Source organism: Bremia lactucae, linkage group LG3 (assembly GCF_004359215.1).
Source record: "Bremia lactucae strain SF5 linkage group LG3, whole genome shotgun sequence".
Classification (NCBI taxonomy): domain Eukaryota; phylum Oomycota; class Peronosporomycetes; order Peronosporales; family Peronosporaceae; genus Bremia; species Bremia lactucae.
The window spans coordinates 5,050,737-5,069,944 of NC_090612.1; the positions used below are offsets into that span (position 1 = coordinate 5,050,737).

Sequence of the window (19,208 nt, forward strand, 5' to 3'; positions counted from 1 at the left end):
TTCAACCTGGGGAAGGACTCGCATCTCTATCAAGATGCGCTAGGCGATTGACGTTTTGCAATATAAGCGCCAGAGGCGCGTGTTTTTCGATGGACCTTGTTATCCATCGGATAGGTCTCGTCATACTGACGGATGAGGCCCTCTACGTCAACAATTATCTAAGAAGAGGTTCCCAGCCATCATGTGAAGGTGGATAACCGCGCCAGCGAACAAGATAAATCGTTCGCTGCCCCGTCACATCACGGTGGTTTAGAATACGTTTCACAAGGAAACGTTGACCACCTTGGAAATCCACCAATGGTTGTGGTTGAGGAGGAAAAATCAGATCCGAACCGTGTGTCGGATCTAAAGTCGAAGATCGACAAACTCGACCGCTACCTCCATGTATTGGAGGAGGTTCTTGATCGAGCGCGGTAAGCTTCACTCGTTAAAACGACGGTAAGGTTCAACATATCGCGCGGTTGGAAGACCGTTCGAAAAGTGCGTACTCAATATTGGAGTACGAATGGAAGTATCACGCTCTTCGTGACGAGCTGTCGTCAGCTTATCGCGATTTCAAGGAACTTCGAATTCGGCATGAGAATTTCTAAACTCAACATGAGAGTCTAGTCCGCAATCACAAGAATCTTTTGGGGATTTGAAAGGGTGGTCAAATCCGTCCGCGGAAGAAACGCGTACTAATAGTACGGGTGGAGCCGACCAACGTAAAACGTAGGATGCGTTCGCATTCTTTGTGGCAATTCTATCGTGTGCGCATTGCCTCTGTGATGCAGTACACGGAATGGCTTAACTAACTTGGGTAGTAGTTACTGCTACCGACATTAGTGACAACACGGTTAGGTAAGTTTATCGTAGAGAGTAGTACTAGGACATTAATTCGACCCAAAGACATATGAGTCGCGCAACTCAAGGCTTAGTGCCCAAGTTTTGGCACGACCTGCCAAATTGGACTGAGCAAATGCGACTTGCATTTGCTCGTCGACGATATGACGAGCCTTTATGGCATCGTCCGACTCGACAAACCTTTTTTAGAGGGCGTCTGGGGGCATCTTCTTCGACTCCTGCATACTTAGAGATATCTATCTTTAAGATTCCGGGACGACGCGTGTGTGTCATCCCAGCCACAGGGGTCTGTACCTGTTGTAACCTCAACAGTTCTGCCTGTTGACAGTTTTGCTGATTAAGCAAGGCTACATTCTCTTTCGCATCGTCAAGTTCATGTTGTATGAACTTGGCGATGGCTGATTGGAGAGTATCTCTGTCTGAACTGGACAGCATGGCCAATATGGCATCATTCCCTATGGTCAAACTCATTCGTTCGACCGCACTCCTTTCAATGTCACTTAGAAATGAGTAGCTATCACGCGAAACATGACGCGTATTTCCATTATTATCTAACATGTCCATGTTAGATGATAGCACTATGGTAGTTGGACGGACTACAAAGTGCTACCAGGTGTAGCGGGGCACTGCCGACTTGTACTGCTTCAGTACAAGTCCACTTCGCACTGCTTCAGTGCGAATGGTGCATCACATCACTTCACGTACACTAGTACGTGAAGAGAAAGACTCTATAAGACACTTACTTTAAAGAGGGTTAAAAAGAAACTGCATTTAATATAATCGAGCTCTTTTGTTTCTATCTATCTGTTAATGCTAACTATATTTTATTCTCATACAAAACATGCAATAAAGTCTAAGTAGTCTCTCTCGTTGCGCGCATCCAGCGCTGACTGGACCGCGGAGCAAGTAGATATAATGGCCTATATCTACCAATGGATAAGCTTTCCGAATATTACTATGTAAAGTAATGTTTTTTTAAAATATTATCTCCGTTTTTGATATTATATTAATTAACAGCGTTTATGTGTTAATTTCATGGAACGATACACCCCATTACACTCCACGTGCCGAATTCAGGGCTTGAGCGAGCTCCTGGATTTGAAGAGGGCAAGCGTTATCTTTAGTAAGAGTTCACGCTCGTTTTGAAAATAATAGTCACCGTTAATAAGAGGTACAATTTTTTAGTAACTTTAAATGATTACGAGAGTATCGTTAAAGAAGGGAAAATCCAGGTCAATACGAAACCTCCTTTATGAAATATGCGAATGCATGTACCCCATTTCTCTGCCTTTGAAAAGATAGTGCCCAGTGCCGCTCAGAGTTGACTTTCAGTACACGTGTCAGTAAAGGGCAATCCCGCATTCTGGCGCCCACCTCCATGACCGACTCCATCCAGAACAGCTGCTATGTGGCTCTTGTTTCGCTCATGCTTGCGTCCAACTTCTTCATCATCCCGGTGCCCGTGCAGCTCATCACGTCGGCCTCTTCCATCGTGTACATTGGCTCGACGATGTCGCTTAAACTAAAACACGCTCGAGAAGCGAGTGGCGAGCAAAATGTGGAAGTGATGAAGGCAGAAGACGCGTATATGTTCCCACTGCTGGGATCAGGCGTGCTGCTCGGGCTCTACCTACTTTTTAAGATTTTTGACAAGGACCTCGTTAACCTGCTCCTGACGTCTTACTTTGCTCTCATTGGCGCCTACAGCCTCACGGAAGCCTTTAGTCCGCCAGTCTCGACAGTTGTCTTCAAGGGGAACCCCAAGGTCTTCACGCGCAACCTAACAGTGCCCTACTATGGAGCTTACAAGCTTGAACTGTCCACGGCTTGGATGCTAACCTTCGTATTCGCCGCGATCTTTGCGACTGCTTGGTTCCAGACAAAGCACTTCTTGCTAAACAATATCTTTGGTGTGTCGCTGTCTATCAAGGGGATTGAGTCGCTATCGCTTGGAAATTTCAAGGTTGGCGCTATTCTGCTATGCGGACTGTTCTTTTACGACATTTTCTGGGTCTTTGGCACGGATGTCATGGTCACCGTCGCCATGTCGTTTGATGCGCCGATTAAACTGATTTTTCCGCGTGAATTCGCGACTGAGACGGAGAAACAGAAGAACTCGATTCTTGGACTAGGTGACATTGTCATTCCTGGTATCTTTGTGGCACTGTTGCTGCGTTATGACGCGCATCGCGCGAATGCCAAGAGCAGTAACGATAAGTTTCCCAAGCCTTTTTTCCACGTGAACTTGTTGTTTTACACTCTTGGCCTCGTGACGACGGTGGTAATCATGTTTATCTTTGAAGCTGCGCAGCCAGCACTGCTGTATTTGGTGCCAGCGTGTCTTGGCTCGGCACTCGTGACGGCGCTTCACCGTGGGGAATTGAAGGAATTGTTCGAGTACTCGGAGGAAAGTGAAGAGAGCGACAGCCAAGACGACAAGAAGGACGTGGACGATCAGAAGGACGTGAACGATCAGAAGGACGTGGACGATCAGAAGGACGTGGATGGTAACAAGGTCGATACTGAGGACAAGAAGTCAAAATAGTTAGACTTTTTGCTAGCGTCGATCCAAGAAAGGCGAAACGATTCGTAATATTGATCATTTTCGCAGCGTAAGAAGGATAAAGTCAGTCATTTGCTTGCAATCGAATAAGTAACCAATTGGTTACGCTCTAAATAATTCTTCCATCGGTATGGTTACGAAGATATCTTTGGACTCACCTTTCTGAGTCCACTCCATCTGTCACCAGTTCTTATTTGACTCAGATCCATTTACCTTCGTACCGGGAGATGTCTCCTTATTTTGGGTATGTCGTCGCTGTAGTTTCTTCCCAGTCTTATTAGGCTTAGCATATACAAACTATTTAGAACTGCTGACAATATCGGATTTGTGTGGTGCCGTAGACAGGAAGCGAGTATAGCGACGATGAAGCACCTCGCACCGATCGAACAGCCGGAGACTGGCGAGGAAGAGGCAATACTACAGGCAGTGACGACGAAGCATATTCCTGTACTGCTGCACGAGGACACCGACTCTGATTCGTCGCAGAATGAGCAACCAGCAGAGCACTATGACGTGGATTATTCACACGCGGCTGGTAATGTAAGCCAGTCCCGCCGCAAGCGCGACGTGCTTCGTCAGGTCTCCTTGCGGCTGTATTTAAAGGGGAAACACGTTGCGGACGACGTATTACGCAACGTCGCACCCTTTCGACTGGAAGATGCCGAGGCAGTGTGCAGCGACGCGCATTCGAGTCTTGAGCACGAGATTCGCAGTTCACGTAAGACGCGAAAACATCTCTGGCTTCCTAAGACGCAGGATGACTCGGTGCTACAGAGCTCGTCTCAACCGCTGAAAGAGACCATATCTTGTACAAACCAGTCAGCTGTCGAGGCGTTCTTTGTTTCACGCTTGACGGACCCGACGTCGTACTTTTATCGATTCCATTACGACGATTGCCGCCACTTGGCTGTACACAAAGCTGAAGTTGTTCTCGTCGACATTAAGTGGCTTAAGCCTCACGAACAGATTGTGAGCTGGGAACGAGTCCATGGATTGAAAAAAGCCACACTTGCTTGGGATGCATACACCGAGCCTTTGCTCGTCGATATTAAAACGGGTGCACTATTAGATGGCCACCATCGATACAATGTGGCGCTGCAATTGCGTCTGAAACAAGTGCCTGCAGTCTTGGTGGATTACTTGGGTGACACGTCAATTCATGTCACTGTGTGGCCGTGTTGCGGACGTTCGCAACTTACGAAAGAAGAAGTGATAAAAATGGCTTTATCTTCCGATGTCTTTCCACCCAAGACAAGCCGTCACAAATTCACCGAGAGTCTTCCGCCCATTTCGATTCCACTGTCAGTACTGCGCCAACCTTCGCTTCCAATTGACGAAATCACAAAGCATGCCATGTCGACAATGTCGCGCGAGAAGACACTGACGGTGCCGACGTTAGAGCGCAAATCGAGTTTACAGCAAGTTTCAATTCTTTTGATCTGTGGTGCTCAGAACTTGGCTGCATCAGTGGCAAGAAGCCTTTTTCGAGGCCGAATGCGCTTAGTGGATCGAATTCGGGACTCTACTCGCTTGGACCTCATTCGACGACCGTCATTTGATCCAAAAGACTTCTTCAATGCCATTCGTGAAAATGATGTGACATCGAGTTTTTGTGTTCAAAAGGGTGCGACCTTGGAAGATGTGTTATCAGATCGTCAGGAACAACGTCAGAAATTTTTCTTGACTCGAATGAGTGATCCGACGTCATACTTTTACAAATACCACTTTGATACACGCCCTGAACGGCGACCTAAGAAATTGGACGTGCACCTTGCTTTGTTGTGCTGGCTTAAACCGCATGAACACGTCGTTAGCTGGGACCGTGTCGAGAATCTTCGTCGCGCGACTGTGCATTGGAGTGCTTACCTCGAGCCGCTGCTTGTGGACAGAGTAACGGGTGCTATCCTAGATGGCCACCATCGTTACCATGTTGGCATTCAGCTCGATTTGAAGTGCGTTCCAGTTGTCCTTGTGAATTACTTGGAAGACGTCACGATTTCTGTCGACGTTTGGCCCAAGTGTGGCCGCGATTCGCTTACGAAACAGGAAGTTATTACGATGGCAATTTCCGACGACTTGTTTCCTCCTAAAACAAGTCGCCATTCGTTTTCGGACGACTTGCCGCCAATTTCTGTGCCGCTGGAGCGACTTCGTCAGCCATTGGCCCTTTCCTTTGTTCCCTTGTGATTTTATTTGCCCTTGCGGGTGGCATTTAGTCATAAAGTCAGGTTTCGTGTCGCTATAATTCGTTTGCGATCTTTTTAAGATAACATCTTGATAATGTATTCGTCGCACTTGCCTCACCAGGTGTGATTTCCTATCACTGGCTCTTAGATGTTGTAACTAGTACTGCCGAGGTATTAATTACTTTCTTCGAAACTCGGGTTTAGCCCAATTGCTTGCTTGCTGTCAAGATTCTGACTCTTTGTAATGCGAAAAGGCATAAATTAATTCATGAATCACAAGTTTATTGCGCTGTTCAGTAGGTAAGAAAGAAATAAAAAAAATTGAAAGCTTGGCATATTCTTCAGAAGTAATTTGCTGAGAAAAGCTCATGTTAAGGCATTTAATTACTTAAGACTTGTTCATGTCGAATTGTCATTAAAGGTCGCTAGCACCGGTTTCGTCCATCGTTTTTGCGACATGGTGCCGTGAATTCATCAGAAAAATACACAATCTTTCGTGAAACGATTCAAAATCTATTAAGTGCTTGGTAAAGCGTAAAAAAAAGAAGAAAGAACATATTTGCTTTAACGATGAGTCTTTCTTACGACAGAGAAGTCGCATCAGTCCACCCACCACCAGACATAATTGGTAAAGATGGCGGCAAGACTGGATCCTACTCCTTCGGAATGGCCGTCCAAACCGCCGCCAGTTGGTCAAGCCCAGCCCCTTGACGGCCAAACCAACCTCCCAATTGAAAACCTTCTGGGGCTCTTTCGATGGCATTATCCTTCTTCTGTTCTCCTCCTTCGATTGAGTTGCCCTTATTGGTAGAGAACCTCAAGAAAAAGATACGCGTGTGGCCATCGTGCTTTGCCCAGTGAATCTCCATGGCCACCACGTACTCTCCTGGGCTAAGTGTTAAAGTCTTTAATTCCCCGCCTTTTTCGCCACCATGTCTAAAGGTCGTTTTGATAGGGGCAACAATGTCCATGACAACGCCATCAACGCGCCTTCCGCATCGAATTGAAATCGACCCAACGACTTGTCCTGGCAGCGCATCTTTTTCATCCGTAAAACCTGTTCCGTGAGGACCGCCATAAGTTTTGCTGACTTGGTTTATCGGCAAATCCTCTGATTTTGTTGGAGGTGTAGGCTCCTCCACATCACTTGATTTTGACGGCGTCTCCGGCTCTGGCAACTCTGGCTTATCCAGCGACTCTGGGAGGCTGGTCCATATCGCACCAACCATGTCAATCTCCATTCCACATTTGCCTGTCCATCCCCCCAATTGAAAATGAGGTGGTGCCTCCAGAACAATTCGATCTTTTGTCTGCGTACCACCTTCGAGCGTATTCCCCGTGTTCGAGGTGAATCGGATGAAGAAGACACGAGTGTGTTTAGCCTTCTTTGCCCAGTGAATTTCCATCGACTTAATGTACTCATCCGCTCCAAACACCATCGTTTTCAATTCGCCTGAATTCCCACCGTGAACTAAATCTATCGGCGTAGGTTTCGAGATCTTAAGACCAATGCCATTGACCCGTTCTCCAGCTCGAAGTGAGATTTCTGACACGAATTGACCTGGTTTGGAGAGATCGCCATCGGTAAACGGATTACCGTGAGGACCGCCATATTCTTTAGTGATCTGGTTCGGTGGTGGAGGAAGTTTCGGTGCCGGAGACTCGAGCGTTTTCGGATCCAACGCTTCCGATGTATCCTCCTTCTTCTCTTTGGAAGGCGAGTCTGTCGTATCCGAAGACTCATCCACTTTTAATTTGCCACTTGCAGCATCGTCTGGCTCCGACCGATCTTTTGACAGTTCTTTCTGGCCGGCCGCGACAAGATCAGGATCATCGACATCGTCAGCCCCACTAGCTGATGCATTTGGATCTCCGTCCTCGGTCAATGGAGAGGTGACTGGCTTACTTGGCAATGGCAACGTGGATGGTGGGACTCCAGGCGTTGGTATGGTAACTCTGCCGTTGGACAAGATAGGATTGGCATACACTTGTTGTGGTATGTAGCGATTGCCATCCGTGTTCGTTTGAGGGTTCACCAAAAGATCAAAATTGCTTGATCTACCGGTTGGTGTCATACCCGCATTACTAGCACCACCCAGTTGATACTGTGGCTGTGCAAACGTGGGTGGTGCATTGTAAGTCATTGGAGGGTTGCCTAGCTGGGATGGAGAATTGCCTGGCTGTGACGACAAGCTGGCAGGGGGCAAATTGTTTTGAGTGGAACCCGTGTTCATTGGGGTAGTAGGAACGTTTGGTAAGTATGCCAACATTGGAGCGGTTGTCATAATTGCACCAAGCTGTGTAATGTCTCCATCGCTATGACCAAACAATCCTGCCAGCTGATAGTTCTCTGGCATAAGGACTGTTCGTCGATTTTTCGTCTTTGTTCCTCCCTGGATCGTGGCTTGCAGATTAGTGGTGAAACACACGTAGTAGATTAGAGTGACACCATTATAGATGCCCCAATGTGCTTCCATTGACACAATGTATTCGCCGAGTGTGAGGGCTAAAGTGATTGGTATGCCCTCGCGTTCGCCGTGTTCTAAACTTTGCTCTTGAGGGGCTGAAATCTGGATGTTGACGCCAGTGATGCGTGTATTAGCCCAAATGGAAATGGAACTGACGATCTGTCCTGGAATGACACTCGACGCATCGGAAAATTCCTTTCCAACAGGACTGCCAAAGCTTTCGGTGAAATCGACCGGGCCGTTCACACTATCCGAGGATGATAACTCTTGAACTGGATTCATGCTTCTACTTTCACTGTTGGCCGCGGCCTTGGAAGTTTTGTTCGTCTCTTTAGCGTTCTGGAGACGTCGCCTCAAGGTGTCTGACCGCACCACTTTGATGTTCCTTTCCTCATGCTGTTGCGCCAAAGTTGTGGCGGATTGGGTTACGATGATGCATGCAGCAACGAGGCCAGCAAGTACGCCGATCTTCATGGCGTTCTTGAATCAGCAATCTGCTTCACACGGTTGGAGGAGCAAGGTATCGATCCCAGTGCGAACGGGGGACGATAGCGAGAAATTCTGGGTACTGGTTTCTCTCGAGAGTTGATTTACGAATGACCTACCGGAAAAAAGTCAAGAACGCGGTAAATAATCCGACACGGCGACAGCATTCGTTCGTTGTTAGATGTGACGAGTGGTCATCCGAAGTGCATGTGTCTGGCTGACAGCGCTTGAATGAGAATAAAAGGGCTAATTATGTCAAAGGAAACGTTAATGTAAGGGATACGAGACCTGGTCATGTACGGAAGACGAAAATACACAGTGCAAGTTAAAAAAAAGAGCTACTCCAAATATGAAATACGAGACTCCTTGAAGACCACTTTTTCAGGCGAACGGCAAAACGGACCCGGTTTTAAAATTGCATTACTTCCAGAATTCCAGCGCTTTGAATTGAGCTCGGGCAATCGAGAAACCAAACTTTTCGTGTATACGATGAAAGTCCTCCGAATTGAATAAGAAAGCTACGTGCAACGGTGCCGAGATGCTGCCTATAGCACCAATAACATCGATATATTTAATTGGCCCGTACTGCCGACGAAGAACATGTGAAAAGTAATGTGTCTATAAGTATGCGTGCGTTTTTGCTTTATTTTAAACGGAGATGTGACCGAGCCATTTATCATTGCATGCTTTCTTGCGCATTCTAAGCGCTACGAAGCGTTTTTTAATCCGGATCTTACCGTAGATTTAGCACATAGACGCAAAAAGTTAAATTAGAAGTCGATATATACATCAAATCAAAAATGTGTCGTGATGATAGGGCGTCAAAAGCAAAAAATAGCAAAGTTTCTTCTATAGATAGCCTCTGGATGTTACACGTTGACGATATTTTAGCCTTTTATGAGCGTTTCTGCGATCGATCCAGGAGATAAAAAGGTATGTAAGTGTTCCCTGATAGCCGGAGTAAGAGGGGCCAACGACGATTAAGCGAGAATCTCATAATTTCTTGGATTTGATATAAAACTGCCAGCAGGGGATTGAATGAGCGTATCAAGTGTCTTCAAGGCCTTAGCCTTGAGGCTCACGATCAATACATTGGATTCTTAAATCGAGCAATCGCCGTTAAACAATGACTCGATGTGTGACGAGATCATTCAAGTCTTTTTGTCAGGAAGAAGCGCGCTAACTAAATAACCTTCTCTTTACTATCCAGTGCTACAGTAAGACTAAAATAAAAGTGAGGTGCTGACTTTATTTTAAATTACACTCGCTTATTTTCACAGCATAAATTTAAAAGTAGTCAAAATGATTATTTTGTGAAATCTTTTTCCCATGGAAGATATAAAGGTTTTTTATAAGTCGTTGTTAAATTTCCATAAATTTCCATAAATGTACTGAAGGCACGTATGGCAATGGTAAATGGTCACCACAATCTTCCAATCTCCACCGCGATGATAGACATTCGCATGGAATACCATTTAAACTTATTGTCTCAAAGTGATCCGAAAATAAGGACCTCAAGAGCTTATAGTTTGACGAGTGCTATACTGCAGAAACGCTTTTACAAGTCTCTGGCTCACCATACGATCTTATAGATTTTTTTTGTTATCGGGCAGGGAGCGGACAAATTGGGCAATGCTTATAGCAAGCCGTCGGTGCATTGGGTTTAATTTTGAGCAATGTGTCTAAGCATCCAATTCGACCATAGACGCCACAAACGCGAACAAATAAGTACAAAGTACTTTTGCTGTCAAACAGCAAAAGCTCATTGTTCCAGGCGACATCATGGATAAGAGCAGGCAAATTATAATCTCCACTTATCGCAAAATGAAGGGTGGTCATGTGCTGATGGACTTACAGTTGTAGAGCTCTTCCATTCAATGCCTCACCGTGTACGTGCAGGCTGTAAATGATCTATATACTCTCGTTCACGCGCGTCTGCTCTTTCATTTTAAGGCCTATGTACGTGCAGGCTGTAAACGATTCCTGCACGTCCGCACTTAATCCTTAAAATGGGGAGCTCGACCAGTATAAGTTCGTCAATAAATGACCGCCCTATCTTATTACACTCACTTGGATAAATAGCGGTCGCGGAGGTCAGCGACGTGCGGTGGAGCACTGTCCTCGCAAATGACAAAATTATTATTAAATGTTTGGTGGTCGTGTTGCGCATGATACTGTACAGCTTATTGCTGAGTTTATGTGAGAAATGCTGGGCCTATATCAAGTCTAAGATACGTCATGTTGTGGCAAAAACCAAGGAAAGAGCTCGTAGTGCGCGTGCATAAGTCACATTTGCACCCCACCAGCTTATAAAACTATCAGAACGAATTACCACTTTCACATAGCGTGCTTTGCTACGACGTGGAGGAGCTCAATGAGCTTCACACGTTGTCTTTTATTATTGAGGATTTTTTTTTCTTCTTAATGTCCAAACAAGTTCCGCCGTTAAACTCCTAGCCTAGCGTCAAATATAATACACAAAATTCTATTTCGAAATTTTGCGGCGTCTATGAACCTGATTTAGCTTAAAGCCCTTACCCAATCTTCTTGCTGAATAGTGAGCTAAACGCTTGGCAGTGACTCATACTTTGATAAAGCGGCAAGTACTGTTTTTATCTTCTACTAATATCTATTTACGGAATCTGACTTGCTTCTGTTGTTGCAGGCAGTCGAATTCAGCTTTGGGATGTATTAGTTCATTTGTAGCCAAAGCCCTCTTTCACAAATCGTGTTGGTTTCACCACATGTCTTCATTAAATATAACAGGCGTTGAGAAACACAAACGACAAAATCAAGACAGGAAGTTTTTCATGCAAAAATAAAGACAGAAACTATGTATAATCGACGCTTCTTTTATTTTAATTTCTAACTAGAGACTTCAAATTTGGCCCTGCGACATATCTCATCACTTGCAACAGCAATGTACCATTTAATGAGCAATATCTGCGCCCGTCCAAAGAGGCGCTCGGTAGTAGTACAACGAGTGCGCAACCATCAATGCCAACCAAAGCCTAATTTTTGAGATATGCCACAGTGCATGGATTTTCCAGGAGACCACGACGACGGCGCTGGCTCGAACGAGTGCCGATATTGTAGAATCGCATCCAATAGCCGATCGCTGCGAGTGTCGATGGTAAACATACGAGCGGAGCACCGCACTTGCATCATCAAAATTTTTGAAAAAAGCTGCATCGCGCCATCTTAGACGATAGAAATTTAATATCACCTTCCCCCACAGTGCGGGAATCCATAACTTTATATCATGTTTCCTTTTCGATAACTAACCCGATGCCGAAGGTCCGCCTATTTTTTGCCGAAGGCTGCCCAAAACTGACTCTACTGAAAGGCGCACAAACTGGTAGAGACCTCTCTATTTGGCCCGTCTCTCGTCCAAAGTGTGCACCTGCGTTATGGGAAACTCCCCCAGTGCCTAATTTTCTCTACCTTTGAGATCATCAATGGCCGTGACGCAGGTGGACGCGTCAATTCAACGCCATGTCCTTCCGCTGCAGCTTCCTGAAGAAAGCAGTGACGAGAACCACAGTGAAGACTGGGGCGCGGACGAGAGCGACGGACGCACGTCAAGCTCGTCCGAGCCCGCGTCGCGGTTCTCGCTCATTGCATTGCCGTCGAAAGTCCGCGACACGGTCTTTCGCAAGCCGTATAAGAAAACCAAGGAAAGGTCAAGCACCGCCGACTCAACACGCACGTCATCGGCAAGCTCAACGCCACGCGATTCCATGCTTGTGAGTAAAACGCTTCCTGAATCTAAAGAAGTGGAGAAATTTCGCACATTTTGGGACGAGAAGCTTCGGACGGCGATGAATCGACTTAAGCATGCCGCTGCGTCAGATGCAAGCAGACCTGAACAGGACGACGTTTTCCACTTGCTTTTGAAACTCTACGCGCACCAGGACGTCGTACCAGAGCTCTATCGAAGCTACGATTTCAATGCCACGGAGTTTGAATTTTACATTCCACAGCTCTGTACGTTCTTGCTGCATGGAAACTACGCGAAACAGCATCAACTCGAATGTTTCCTAATGTCGCGCAGTGGCGACTCGCTGCCATTTGCGCATCGGTTAACGTGGTTTCTACGGTCTTTCTGTGACAATGCGAAAGAGTATGAATCCGAGTATTTGAGCGTCACAGCGTCAGTCGAGCAAGAGAATGCCGACCTGTTGACTGCGATTGGCATGCGAGCAGGTGTGCCAGCGATTTTGATGAATCGAGGCCTCTGTGTGCAAGAAGTCTCGGCACTAGAGCCCCAGAACCTTCGTCAGAGAAGGTCAATTATCTTCCCAACCGATGATGAAATGAACATGGCATCGGACGAAGTATTTGCCAATTATTTGCTAGAAAAGAGGAACTCTGTGCAGCACGATGCGCGAAAGGAAGAAGGCACGAATCAGCAAAGTGTGCTCTTCCAGCAAACGCCAAAATTCGTCGAGGCATTGACGGATTTAGCCGAAAAAATGATCCCGACGCCACGGGCGGAGCGAAATAAGCAATTACGGGAAGGTTTGACTGCTATTGAAGCGCAAATGTTGCCATCGGACGTAATTTATTTACCTATTGGGAACTCGTACCATCGTGTCAAGGGGATTCAAATTGACGAATGTTTTACGTTCTCTACCAAAGAACGGGTGCCGTATTTCCTTTGTGTCGAAGTCTTGGACTACTCGAGTTCGTCGTGCGCAGCAGTGTCGAAACAGCAGCGAAAGCGAAGAAGATCTGTTGCGAGTCGCAATTCGTCGCGCGTTTTTTCGCTTCGATTGCCGTTTAAAAAGTCCGACTCGGATTTGTTGCAAGAGGATGACTCGCCAGTGTCGAGCAGTACGTCACTTGAGAGTGAGCTGAGCTTAGTGCCATCACCAAGTGTTGCTTCTCCATTGCCTGAAATGGAAAAGGATCGACCCGTATTGAATGGAGTTGCACTACAGAGAACTACGAGTGCATCTGTTGTCCGACTAGGAAAAGAAGTTGTTAAGGAAGTAGGTGGGTGGAGTGGTTCAAAGAGCTTTCATGGGGTCGAAGGCATTCATTCGGATGGAGGAGATCAGCAGGATCGACTCGGGCAATGGAACTTGCCACGATCTCGTCGACGCAACAATAAAGACTACTATTCGAGCGCATCTTCTCGATCTGGAGAGAAGTTTGACACCTTTTACTCGTCTTGGTGTACTCAGATGGCTCAGAAAGGTACTGACGATGACTATAATGACTTGATTAGACGTCGCAAAGAATTATTAGATATTGACAGCAGTGTTAATGAAAATGTTGACACAGCTATGACTGGAGTGAAACCTGCTGACATGACTATGTCAGCGGCGCGGACTGAATCCCCTCCATCAGACTCACAAACGGTGGTTGAGGATTTGTCGTTCCTGTTGCAAAAGCCTCAGAATGGAGGAAATTTGAATCAATGCACGGATAAATTGAAGGACTTTGAGCGAGATGCATTTATTGATCAAGATACACAAGCCTTTCAAGTTGGTGTCACTCCTTGTGCTTCTACCATTTCAGCTCAGACTGCACGTCCCCCAGTGTTTGTAAAGAAGCCTACGAATTTGCCTGCATTAAAATCCGAGCGTACAAGTATTCAGAACGGAACAAGTGAAAAGCAAACGGTCATTTCGAATGCTCCCGCTGGTATGTTTGCCGCTATTTTTGCGAAAAAGTTACAAGAAAAGACGGAAGCTTCGGCTTTAAATGATGATGTGACGGACACACTGATGTCGACGCTTGAAATCAAAGCAGCAACTCGTAACAAGCTTACGGTGCATGTGCCCATGAAGAATATGGAGACTGACTTTGAGGCATATACTGCCAAGTGTGAGCCCAATGGCCGCATTTCAGTCGTCCTTGAGGCAGAAGAAGGAGACGCGGAAGATACTGATTCAAATGGAGGCATTTTCTCCGACGATGACAGTGTAGCGTGTGAGCCTGAACCTTCTCCTGCAAAGATACCAACGCCTTCGTTTGTCTCGTGGTTTTCTCGCAAACCTGCGTCCTCGCTGAGCGATATCAGAATAGAAGAAGGTACTTCTTCTGCTATTGATGAGCCACCTTTGTCTTCTCATCAAGAGCTTGAGCCATCCAAAACTGTCGAGGATAACATTACTTCACCAAGCAACGAGCCTTTTCAGCATCGACAACGTGATCTCAATGGAAGTCTCGATTTCGCAGACCCGTCCGCGTGGAAAGAAAAGTTCGAATTAGAAGATGGTTTTACCGATGACGACCCGGAACCTGAAGCAGGTGACACTGATGCATCGGAGGAAGAGTTTGGCGATGAAAGTCTTAAAATTGGTGAAGATGAAGAAAAGCCCATGATTGTTTTTCGTGAGCATTGGAGTGAAAAGGAAGAACGGATTCGTCGCGAGTCGCCGTTTGGCGATCATCCAGGATGGCGTCTTCTCTCTGTCATTGTGAAAAGTAATGACGACTTGCGTCAAGAGCAGTTTGCAGCGCAATTAATTGCACAGTGTGACCGGATCTTTCGCGAGTACTCTCTTCCTCTCTCTCTAAGGTATGTCTGCTACTCTTGTGTTTCTCGTCTTGTTCTTAGATGTCTGATTTGATGATTTTCTTCCTTTCAGGCCTTACAATGTAATAGCCACGTCCGCAAAGACTGGTCTGATTGAAGCCGTGCCTGATACGGTCTCTCTTGATTCGCTCAAGCGCAACGATCCGAGTTATACGACCCTCTTGGACTTTTACTATCGTCTTCATGGTGACAAAGATACTGCTTCGTTTGCCCGAGCGCAGCGCAATTTCGTCGAGAGTCTCGCGGCGTACTCGATCGTTTGTTATGTGTTTCAGATCAAGGATCGCCACAATGGCAATATTCTTATCGACACGGATGGACACGTTATCCACATTGACTTCGGGTTCTTACTCACTAATAGTCCCGGCAGCAATTGGAATTTTGAACGCGCGCCCTTTAAGCTTACTGACGAATTTGTGGAACTCATGGGAGGTCCACGAAGTTCAACGTTTCGATACTTTCGGTCGCTCTGTATCCGCGCGTACTTGGCTCTGCGTCGGAACATGGATCAAATTGTTTTACTCGTGGAGATGATGTTAGTCGGAAATGCCGACTTGCCATGCTTTGCAGGTGGCAAGAAGGCCGTGACCGAAGGACTTCGAGCTCGCTTGAAGCCTGGTGCCCGCACAAGCGCGTGTCAAGTATTTGTGAACCAGCTAATCGACCAATCCATTAACAATTGGCGTACACGCTGGTACGACAAGTATCAACGAGCTTACCTTGGAATCCTCTAGAGCCACGAAAGGCTTTTTCCTTTTTTTGATTTAGTCGTACATTGGTAACCAGCTGATTATAAACCAATATATACCCTTTGGAGATGTCACGTGATCGTAACCTTGTTCACAATTGTATTTTTTACGTGGTCTAGATTTCATAAAACAATAATAAAAGTTGTGCTAGAGCCTTTTAATAACTATACACCTGACTCGCTATAATATATTTCTTATACAATCGGAACGGCTGACCCTTTTGCTAGCTTGGATTCCGACGGAGAGCAGGTCTCGACTTGTTGATCTTTTCGAATTGTACCGGATTGATCCATTTCGGCGTCGAGAGTCCGATGCACGGGGGACCCTAAGTCGAGCTGGTCAATGATTTCTTGAGGGTCCGTGGATGGAATTAAAAAGAGAAAACCAATTGGCACGACTTTCAACGCACTTCGAAGCACAATAGCGAGCCACAGCATTTCATACTCGTCTTTATCAATCCCCATCCACTCGCAAACGAAAGCGCCCCAAAATTCGCTGACACTGTATGAAAGATTCGAGATGGACATGAGCAACGCAAAGAGCGTCCCTTCGATTCCTCGAGGACACAATTTCGCACACAGCACCATAATAGGCATTGTTTTTAAACGCCCTATAACTTCGGCCACAACGTGATCACCAAGCACAAAGGCCTTGTCAGGAATCCCCACTGTTAAGTTTGCACGTGTCACAAGGATCACATCCACGAGCGACACGAGAGCAAGACAAATCTGCGCAACCAGAAAGATTGTTCGAAACGAAATGTTTGTTAAAAAGGTATTGTACAGCATGGTACCAGCCATAAGAAAAAGAAAGCCAATCGCTGCGACCGTGCCTAAGAACTCGGGCGTAAAGTGAAGCACATCCGTTGAGAAAAAAAAGAGAATCTGCGTGTACGCAGGGCTAATCGCGTGCGAGATAAATACCCAGAGTGCACACATCCAGACAACTGGCGTCGAAATGGTAACTTTGAGCTGTCGAACCTGTTTCGTTGCCGACGAGACAAAATCGCGCTTGTTCATCGTACTTTTAGATTCAGTCATTGCTAGTGAAAAGAGTAACGTCGTGATTGGACCCATGGCAGCCGCACAGAAGACGCCACGAACACCTAGTATATCTGTTGCAGGGCCCGATAGAAAAGCCCCAAGCATCCCACCTAGAGACGTGGCAATCCACGACAAGGACTGTAAATCACTGGCTCCATTTTCAGGATCAAGTCTCGAGATCTCCACGACTCGTGCGTCAATCACGACATCAATCACTGCGACTGAGAGACTTTGGACCATGAGCAACAGCACAGCCATTGCTGGTGTGGTGACGAGGTCCGGTACCGCCAGCACGAGCGTGACGATTAATTGCAAGACACTGCAGAGCACCATATACGACTTGCGGTGGTACCCACACAAAGGCAAACTATCCGACAGAATCCCATAGATAGGTTTCACTCGCCATGGAAATTTTACAATCATGTGTAACATTTGCGACTCGGTAGGCTGTAACCCCAGGTTATCTTTAAAGAAGTAATTAATTGCCAGCGCCGTGAAGCTCGAAAACCCCTGGACGACGTACACGACAGTCGTGAGCACGAGAAACGCAGTGCCAAACGTTGCGCGTAAATGCTCCACCCAGTGGCTAAAGCGTTGTACCATCGACAGTTGCACCTCTTCAGCCGCATTCTCGTCGGAAGCGGGCGATGGAAATTTGGTCGCAGGCTTTGGAGGACACGACTTCCTCTTGTCATGTAATTCAATCGAGCTCAATAATTCATCTGATCGGAGCGTCGACGGCTTGTTGACTATATCAACGCGTTCATTTGCATTTAGTTGACGAAGGCGCTCGGACGGGGACGTGGCAGTCTCACGTGACATGATATACGAATGTTTGTTCCTAAGGAACCAGCTTTATTGGAAGCGGCCAATCACCATCTGACTTTGGTTTTCTATTTGCGTCAGAGCCAATCGCACTTCGAGAAAGAAGACTTAACGTGAGCTTGCGATTTCGCCGAGTGCCGACTATGTCTCACGATTTGGTACGTATTCGTTACGGTATTGTCGTGCGGCAATTGTTAGACGTTGCCATGATTGCTTTAGACCACTCGCTTATCTGCGCTTTCGTAAAGGCGCAGATAATTTGCACTGTCTGTTATGTACAGCATTAAGCAGCTTAATATAATGATTGCTTTGCATGCATAGCTGCTCATGAGGACTTGTGCCCAATAAAATCGTAAAAAGCGGGTCGTCACAGTTCAAAGACATTATGTAACGACATCAATACATTGAACAACGAGAATATAAACAACATGGTGTTTACACAAATGGCTAACTAAAAACAGTAGTAAGAAGAAATCATAATTCCGACTTTATCTTCGAACAAACGGATTCCAACATAGACTACCGACAAAAAGCTTGTTATGCATTATAACATCTTGACAATGTCCACTTGGCTTAATTTGATTAACCTTTCCGGCTGACAATAAAGACTTCTAACTGCGTTGTTGATTATGTGTATAAAATCATAATTACGTTGCAACAAGCATGTGCTGATTGCGCTGGTCGCTACCCCGTTACATAAATATTCCTTCCTGATAAGTATTCTTTCCTGTGAGAGGGAATAAATAAATAAATACAATATTATTAACTTTAATAATTTTGACTTAATAGTTCCAGTATTGCCAAATTTGGAAATATTGACGCAACAAGACATTAGTTCTATTGATTGACTAATTTAAGTTTGACCCAACCCCGCCAATCGCTACAAGACGGGATTGGGCGTCGCGCAAGGAGTCGCATTTGCAAATTTAGTTATCAATATTATAAAGCCGTAGATACAAGATCGTTATGAGTAAAGTTAATATATTAATACAGCTTTTACTTTTCCTGTATTTTAAAGCCTTAGAATTTACCTTTAGTAGCTAGACTTCTTATGTAACGGAGTGTATCGTAACATGAAATTAACACTTAAAGGTTTTTAATTAATATATTATCTAAAAGGTAGTTAATATTTGGAGAATATTACTTTACATGGTAAAATGCTAAAGACCTATCCATTGTTAGATATAGACCATTATATCTACTTTCTCCGCGGTCCAGTCAGCGCTGGACGCGCGCAAAGAGAAAGACAGATAAGACTTTTAGTACATATTTGTATTAGTTCATAATAAAGTTAGTATTAAGTAGATAGAAAGAAGAACCTAATAATATTAAATACAGTTTTCATTTAACCCTCTAAAAGAAACTGTTTTAAAGAGAAGACTTCCTCTGCACGTACTAGTGTACGTAAAGTGACGTGAGGCACCACTCGCACTGAGGCAGTGCGAAGTGGACTTGTACTGAAGCAGTACAAGTCGGCAGTGCCCCGTTACACCTG

At 45.7% G+C, this 19,208-nt stretch overlaps 5 protein-coding genes across 5 annotated transcripts; 3 read left to right on the top strand and 2 right to left on the bottom strand.

Moving 5' to 3' along the window:
* Positions 1–2,221: 2,221 nt before the first annotated feature.
* On the top strand, positions 2,222–3,388 carry CCR75_005420 (uncharacterized protein; the record flags this gene model as incomplete). Its single annotated transcript, XM_067963501.1, has 1 exon — positions 2,222–3,388. One exon carries the CDS (start codon positions 2,222–2,224, stop codon positions 3,386–3,388), a length of 1,167 nt encoding a protein of 388 aa, XP_067817616.1.
* A 233-nt stretch (positions 3,389–3,621) lies between these two features.
* Positions 3,622–5,786, top strand: CCR75_005419 (uncharacterized protein). The gene is made up of 2 exons (XM_067963500.1): positions 3,622–3,650; positions 3,748–5,786. The coding sequence occupies exons 1-2, from the start codon at positions 3,634–3,636 to the stop codon at positions 5,591–5,593; spliced, it is 1,863 nt and encodes a 620-aa protein (XP_067817460.1). The 5' UTR covers positions 3,622–3,633; the 3' UTR covers positions 5,594–5,786.
* A 459-nt stretch (positions 5,787–6,245) lies between these two features.
* CCR75_005418 (uncharacterized protein) lies at positions 6,246–8,342 on the bottom strand (the record flags this gene model as incomplete). The annotated part of the gene is made up of 1 exon (XM_067963499.1): positions 6,246–8,342. The coding sequence occupies one exon, from the start codon at positions 8,340–8,342 to the stop codon at positions 6,246–6,248; it is 2,097 nt and encodes a 698-aa protein (XP_067817461.1).
* Positions 8,343–12,004: 3,662 nt separating this feature from the next.
* Positions 12,005–15,919, top strand: CCR75_005417 (uncharacterized protein; the record flags this gene model as incomplete). Its single annotated transcript, XM_067963498.1, has 2 exons — positions 12,005–15,078; positions 15,149–15,919. 2 exons carry the CDS (start codon positions 12,005–12,007, stop codon positions 15,828–15,830), a joined length of 3,756 nt encoding a protein of 1,251 aa, XP_067817462.1. The 3' UTR covers positions 15,831–15,919.
* Positions 15,920–16,039: 120 nt separating this feature from the next.
* CCR75_005416 (uncharacterized protein) lies at positions 16,040–17,710 on the bottom strand (the record flags this gene model as incomplete). The annotated part of the gene is made up of 1 exon (XM_067963497.1): positions 16,040–17,710. One exon carries the CDS (start codon positions 17,708–17,710, stop codon positions 16,040–16,042), a length of 1,671 nt encoding a protein of 556 aa, XP_067817463.1.
* Between the last annotated feature and the right edge of the window lie 1,498 nt (positions 17,711–19,208).